The sequence below is a fragment of the Moschus berezovskii genome, chromosome 11 (genome assembly GCF_049115385.1).
Source record: "Moschus berezovskii isolate FMDL1 chromosome 11, NW_MosBer_1.0, whole genome shotgun sequence".
Classification (NCBI taxonomy): Eukaryota; Metazoa; Chordata; class Mammalia; order Artiodactyla; family Moschidae; genus Moschus; species Moschus berezovskii.
Genome location: NC_142470.1, coordinates 2,578,722 through 2,585,605, shown reverse-complemented (window position 1 = coordinate 2,585,605; position 6,884 = coordinate 2,578,722). Strand labels below are relative to the sequence as shown.

The following is a 6,884-nucleotide window of genomic DNA, read 5'->3' as shown; positions in this document are numbered from 1 at the left end:
TGTCTGGAGTGGCCTGGGGTTGCCCGCCTTCCACCCCCAGTGTGTGTGAAGATGCCCCTGTGTTCTAGGCTCCGGAGGGCCTGGTATGTGGGGCAGGGGCCTGGCCTGCTTCCGCGGCAACTTGCAGGGTCTGGGGTGCCCCTGGGTGCCGGGGAGGGAGGGGGTTTGCGGCCAGAGTGCGTGCTGCTGGCTCCGTGCTCTGCTCCACACTCTGACTCAGCAGGAACGCAGGCTGGAGCCCCACGCCGGCCTGCCAGGGGCTGCCCAGCTGGCTCACGCCCAGCCAGGCCGTGTGCCCTGCCAAGCTGGTGTGAACATCTGTAAAGCTCTGTGCTCCTCCCCGCCGCTGGCTCCGGCCATGCGAGCTGTCTGGTCTGCAGGCTGCGGGCCCTCCTGTCCCGTCCCAGGACCCTTGGCTGGGGCCTGCGCTGGGTCTCGGTCAGTCCCTCCGCTGCTCAGGAGAAATGTCTCCAAGCCTGGCTGGGTGACCTCAGAGGCCGGTGTTCCCTCCCGACCCCAGCCTCACCATCTGTAAGCTCCAGCCATCAGATGGCTGTCTCACACACCTAGGATCCTTTCTGGGGAGGGGCAGAGACGGCACCCCCACCCCTCGCCCCCCGAGGGAGAAAGGCATCCAACGGACCGAGCTTGGGGCTCAGTTCTGCCCCCCCACCTTCCCCACTGAGCTCCCCTGTGACCCCGGGCCAGCGGCCACTCCGTCTGGACACCCAGACACGCGGTCCCGCGTGGTGGCCCCGGGCCGGCGGCCTCTCCGCTCGCGGCGGCGGCGGGCGGCAGGCAGCTGGGCCGGCCTGGCCGCGCTCCAGAGGCGCGGAGCGGGTTAAAGTGTGCGCCGGGCCGGCCGGCGGGGCGGCGGGCGGGGGAGCAGCCTGGTGGGAAGTGTGAGTTCCTCCCCGTCTGCCTGACAGCTATAAAGGCCGCCGCGCCCGCCTGCCCGGCCGCCGCTGGGCTGCGCCTCCCTGGGAACCCCCTCTCGTGGGTGCGCTTTGAAGTGGAGGAGGGAGGCGGCCAGGGGGCGGGGGAGCAGACAGGAGAGAGGCACAGCCCGCGGCCCTCGGCGTCCGAGCCTCCCCCTGCACCACGCACCTGGCTCGCCTGCCCGCGGCTGCTGCCCCTTCCCCCGCGAGGACACCCTGCCGAGCCCCGGCCAGGTAGGCCACCTCCCCGCCGTCTCGCTTCCCTTCCCACGGCCACCCGCCCAGGATGGAGGTGCGGCCCCCAGTGCCTGCAGGTCAGCCCCTGGCCCCTCGGGGAGCCATTATATAACAGGAGCAGGGACTCCTGGGGAGGGGTCCAGACCCCCTGAGCCCGGCCCGGGGCGGGGTGTGGGGGTTCCTCAGCTCCTAGCCTCCCCGAGCCCAAAGCCCTCGCTTGCAGGGCAAGCCTCTCCTGCTGGCCGGTGGTGGCTGTTTTTGGACCCCAGGGAGGGCTGGATCCCGCGTGAGCCGGGCCTGGCCTGCAGCCACGGCTGTCTGGGAGCCTTAATGAAAACCAAGTGTGCGGCCGGCTCAGCACCTGTCTTCAGCCTGCAGGCAGGAGCCGGGGCCACAGACGAGCCAATGGGACTGCCGACAGGGGGTCTGTACTCGCAGGGGGTCTGTGGGGGTGCAGGTTGGGGCCTGCAGGGGAGGGGCAGCCCCCGAGTGGCGGGCGGGTGGGCAGGCAGGCAGGCAGTCGGGGGGCTGCGGATCTCTACGTCTCAGCTCCGAACTCCGGGGTGGACTGCTGCCCCATGTGGGGCAGAGAGACATTCTTGGGGTGCGAGGCTGGCATTGGCATAGCTCCTGGAAACTTGCAGGTGCTTGAGCCCACGAGGCGGTGAGGGTTTGGTGGGGGAGGAGAGGGGGCAGACGAGGAGCTGTTTTCAGGGCTGGCAGGCATCGGGTGGCGGGTGCTTTCTCCCTTCTTTCCCTGGAACTTGTCTCTGTTTGCTCTGGGGTCTGGGGGCTAGTTGGCCACATATATGGCTGTGTGGCTTTGGGCAAACTGGCTCCCCTCTCTGGTTCTGGGCTAGAGGGGGATGGGCTTAGGGGTTTCCGAAACTCCTCCAACCCACTGAAAGTGACACTCAGGACCTGAGACAAACCCTGGCCAGAGGTCACTGCAGGCCCCCAGTTGCTCCTCCTATCTCAGGGGCAGATAAGGGAGGCCGAGGGCCCAGGAGGCTGGAGATGAACCCTGGAGGACAAGTGTGGACTTCCCTGGTGGTTCAGCAGTAAAGGATCCTTCTGCCAGTGCAGGAGACTCGGGTTCGATCCTGGGTCCGGGAAGATCCCCTGGGGAAGGAAATGGCAACCCACGCCAGGATTCTTGCCTGGGAAATCCCATGAACAGAGGAGCCTGGCAGGCTACAGTCCATGGGTCTCCGAGAGTCGGACACGACTGAGCAACTGAACCACAGCAGGGAGGTCAAGTCGTGTTTTGGGCTGGGGGTGCTGGACTTCTCGGGAAGGGGACAGCCCCAGGGTGGCCCTGGGCCACCCTCACACCAAGGCCCTGGAGGTGCAAGCTGCGTGTCTTCTCTTGGGAGGGAGGGGACAGAAGTGCCTGGGTTCTGCGCAGCCTGGGGTCCCTCCCAGGCAGGGAGCAGCTGTGTCCAGGGAGGGCCTGGCAGAGTCTGCGCATCCACACCCGCTCCAGCAGCTCCACATGGCTGGTGGGAAGGATCGTTCTCCCGTGTAGGTCAGCAAGTGCTGAGCAGACAAAAATCCCAGGGTGCTCTTGCTTGGGCCAGGTGCAGCGGCTGAGGTAATAGACCGATCCTTAGCTCCTTCATCCAGGGGGTGCAGCCCAGGCCTATCTGTGTCCCTGGGTTTCTCCCCAGGCATCCTCCAAGTAGCTCAGGTATTCTGAGGCAAAGCTTGGCCCATGTCCCCAGATGCCCTCAGATCCGGTGGAATGGGCTTAGCACGCACGCCATCACCCTAGGGTCTCAAGCCCATGGCAGGCATCTCCAATCACTCACGGAGCCCACCCAACAGGGCTGGCAGGCAGCCACTACCAACAGATCCCAGATAATCTCAGGCCTCACTGGGTGGGCCCCCGGGGGATTTTCCCCTAAAGCAGACTCTGGCCGCCTACAAGGGGAACTGGGCCTGGCTTGCCAGTGACTGTGGCCTTGCTTCCTAGGATGGAGGGCAGATGGCAGCCTTCATGCTGGGCCTGGCCCCTGCTGGCTATGGCCCTAGTGACTGGGAGCGCGTCGTCCACGGGGACCACGGTGAGTGCGGAGCACAGGCCCTCACCCAGATGGGCTGACGCTGAGAGCCGTGTGGCAAGATGCAGGGCAGGGGCCCGGGGCACCTGGAACACCCACTTTCCAGGGCCCCCTCCACTCGCAGGAGCACGCCTTACACGCTGGTCAGGCCAGCCCCTAGGTGGGTGGGTGGGGGGCTCTGGCCACTCCGGTGTCCTTGTCGGTTTGGCAGGCTGGGGGCTGTGGGGGCTGGGTGCTCCCCTTCAGCGCAAAGCCCTGGGGCGTAGTGTGTGGACAGGTGGGTTTGGGTCCTGCAGAACCTGGCCGCTTGGGAACGAGAGAGGATGGTTAGGTTTGGCGTCAGGATCCCATCAAGCCCCCAGAAGGTTCCAGATTTCAAGATCAGGCAGCACCTGAGTCGCTCAGCTCCCTGGGAGGTCCCTCGGAGACCCCCCTGGAGGTCTGAGCCAGGGCTTCGAGCAACCCACCCAGGGGGCTGTGTCCTCCCGTCCAGGGCACGGGGTCGGCGGGCCTGTCTGGCCAGGTGCTCCAGCCTCCTTTTAACCGTCGTGGGGCCTCTCACCCAGGACAACAGCCCAACGTCCAACAGCCTGGAGGTGGGCCCCGACGCCACCGCCTACTGGTGGGGAGAGTGGACCAAGTGGACGGCGTGTTCCCGCAGCTGCGGGGCCGGGGTGACGTCCCAGGAGCGGCACTGCCTACAGCAGAGGTGCTGGTGTGACCGCGGGGCCCCGTGGGGCTGGCCGCCTGGACTGCAGCGGGGGGCGGGGAGGCGGGCAGCCGCTGCTGGGTGGGGGCTCGGGCTGAACGCGGCCTTCAGGTTGAGGCTGCACAGGCCAGCTGAGCTGGTCAGTCTTTTTACTGGCCTCCCTTGGGGACATGGCTTCTGTCGGGTCCCAGGCAAGAGTGTCCTGCGGTTCATCCTGCTCTGGGGCACTGGGGAAAGGGGACCCTGCCTAAGGCTCTTTCAGGGAGTGGTCAGGCCCACCCTGGGTTCTCTCTCCTGAAGACCCGAGTTGAATAATCATGGGGTAAGCCTTCGGTGCGGTGGTTACCGCTGGCCAGACCTGTGTTCACATCTTGCCTCTGCAACTTCCTAGCTGTGTGACCTTGGGGAAGTCATTTAACCTCTCTGAATATCAGTTTCCTCTTTGTGGAGCGGAGATTATGCTCGAGCCCACCTGACATTTCTGAGAATGCGAGACCGTGTGTGTGTGTGTGTGTGTGTGTGTGTGTGCGTGCGTGCATGCACTTTAGCAGAGGGCCGGGTGCATGGTGAACGCTGTTCTACCATCGCTGATTCTGTGGCCTAAGACATTGCGCCGTGTGCTGAGGACTCAGACGTGAACGGGACCTCGCCCCTCCTCCAGGAAGAGACTAAGAAGCCTCCTGAAACCGTGGGGATGCCTGTGACAGAAGCGGGCTCTGCTGAAGCAGCGGGGATGGAGTGGGGTGGAAGGAGACCTCGGTCAGAGGAGCCCGCGGAGGCTCAGGGCTGGGGGCACCATCCAGAGGAGGGCTGGGAGCAGGGTCAGGACGGCAGCCGGCCACTCCTGACCTGAGCTCACAGCCCGGGTCCTCCTTCCAGGAAAACATCTGTCACGGGTGCCGGGAACCGGACCTGCACGGGCACATCCAAGAGGTACCAGCTGTGCAGAGTACAGGTAAGGCCCACCTGGCCGGACCCCCTCCACTCCATCCCAGGCAGGAGTCCAGGCGGTTTCCCGGTGGCCCCAGCCCTCCGGACACTCTGTCCCGCTCCCTGCCTCAAGTCAAGTCCCTGGTGCCTGCCACAGGCTGTGGGCACTGAGTGGGAAGGACCTGCTTCTGCTGGTAGAGCTCTCTTGTGACCTCAGTGTTTGGGGTCTCTGGCCGCCTGTGCCCCCCTGCACCCAGGGTGAACCATGCTCCCAGGGAGACTTGACATCACAGGCAGCCATTCCAGCTGCAGCCCCCACGTGCCCCCTCCGTGCCCATGCACTCAGCCCCCGAGCCTTCTCTGTTAACCTCACTCTGCAGCAAGGTGGCTGGGCCGGGCTGGCCAGAGGCAACCACTCTGGCTTGGCCTCCAGGCATTTCTTGATGATGGGGCCCGAGCCAGTCTGAACCCCACCCCCAGGGCGGAGTGGGGGAGCAGAGAGATGACCGCATGTGTCCTTGTGTCTGTGTGTACGTGTCGGGGGTTGGGGGTCGGCGGAAGTGAGCAGCCTGGCTTCTGGGTCGGCCTCGCGGGTCAGCTGCTCTCCAGACTCGAGCTCAGGAGGGACACTTGGCCAGTTGGGCTTCTGGCCCCCTCGGGCTCTTCTTCCACGAAGTCAAGCCCATTCAGTCAATGCCTGTGTCCCAGGCCCCGTGGCTGTGGCTGCAGACACCCAGATGGGCCCTGTCCCAAGAGGCAGGGTGAGCACAGGCCAGACTGGTGTCCCCGCAGCTCCATGGGCAGCGGGAGAGGTGGCCAGAGTGGCGGGGGGTGACGGGATCCAGCCCGCAGCAGCGGGAGGGCCAGCACACGTGGGCCTGGAGGCCTGGCGCCCCCGCCCTCCTTCCAGGGAGCCCGACAGATTGAGAGCAGGGAGGAGAGGCCACCCTGCGGGCCTCGGCCCTGGCACGGCCGTGCCGGCTGCAGCCGCTTCCTGCTCAGCCTGGACAAAAATGCCTTTGTCGGGCCGAGTTCCTCCCGGAGCCTCCCTCCCTGTCTCTTGCTTCCCAGGAGTGTCCGCCGGACGGGAGGAGCTTCCGCGAGGAGCAGTGCACCTCCTTCAACTCCCGCGTGTACAACGGGCGCACGCACCAGTGGAAGCCCCTCTATCCGGGTACGCGGCCCTGGGCCGCCCAGCGGGGCCCGCCCCGGAAGAGTCCGCCCCGGGGCCACGGGAGGGAGCGCCCTTGTCCAGTGGGTGGGCAGGTGGGGAAGCAGGCCTGGGCCGCCCAGCAGGGCCCGCCCCGGAAGAGTCCGCCCTGGGACCACGGGAGGGAGCGCCCTTGTCCAGTGGGTGGGCAGGTGGGGAAGCAGGCCTGGAGCAGGGGAGTCTTGTCGAAGGTCCCCAGTAGTTCAGGCAACAGTGTAAGGACTTGGCTTCTGCTCACAGAGGAGGTGCAGGGTCCCCAGGCCTGGCAGCGCAGGGCCGCCACGTCAGCTCAGACCTCCTGCAGAGGGGATGCTGCCCACCACTCCCAGGGCAGCGGAGGCTGGACTCTGAGAGCCCATCTGGGCCAGATTATGTGCATCTCGGTCCCCGTTTCTACCACTGAGGCCCTGGGCAACGGCCCCTGCACTCTCCAGGCCTCAGCGTCCCCATCTGTGCCGCGGACAGAGGGCTGTCTCTGTCAGGGTGGGGCGGGAGACCTCCCCGACTCTGGCTCCGCAGCGCCCTGAGGCCCCCTCTCCCTGCAGACGACTACGTGCACATCTCCAGCAAGCCGTGCGACCTGCACTGCACCACCGCGGACGGCCAGCGGCAGCTCATGGTGCCCGCCCGCGACGGCACGTCCTGCAAGCTCGCCGACCTGCGAGGGGTCTGCGTGTCTGGAAAATGTGAGGTTGTTCAACACTGTAGCACAAGCACCCACCGGTCCCCTCGCGCCCGCCGCCCACCCCGTCCCCCCAGGCGGTGGCGGCCCCGGGGTCTCGCCTCGGCGCCCTCCC

The 6,884-nt window shown here is 66.4% G+C and overlaps 1 protein-coding gene across 8 annotated transcripts in view; it reads left to right on the top strand.

Annotated features, from left to right (window-relative positions):
• The window catches only part of ADAMTSL2 (ADAMTS like 2), a 45,809-nt gene that overhangs the window by 10,008 nt on the left and 28,917 nt on the right, over positions 1-6,884 (top strand). For 4 of the 8 annotated variants that reach the window (XM_055399087.2, XM_055399089.2, XM_055399086.2 and 1 more), the window contains 5 exons: positions 3,151-3,241; positions 3,805-3,947; positions 4,827-4,902; positions 5,949-6,051; positions 6,633-6,778. In XM_055399087.2, the coding sequence (XP_055255062.2) occupies positions 3,151-3,241; positions 3,805-3,947; positions 4,827-4,902; positions 5,949-6,051; positions 6,633-6,778 (559 nt within the window). Of the gene's footprint in view, positions 1-157; positions 1,600-3,150; positions 3,242-3,804; positions 3,948-4,826; positions 4,903-5,948; positions 6,052-6,632; positions 6,779-6,884 lie in introns of those variants that run through there. The other 4 variants (XM_055399091.2, XM_055399092.2, XM_055399090.2 and 1 more) reach the window with 4 other exon arrangements.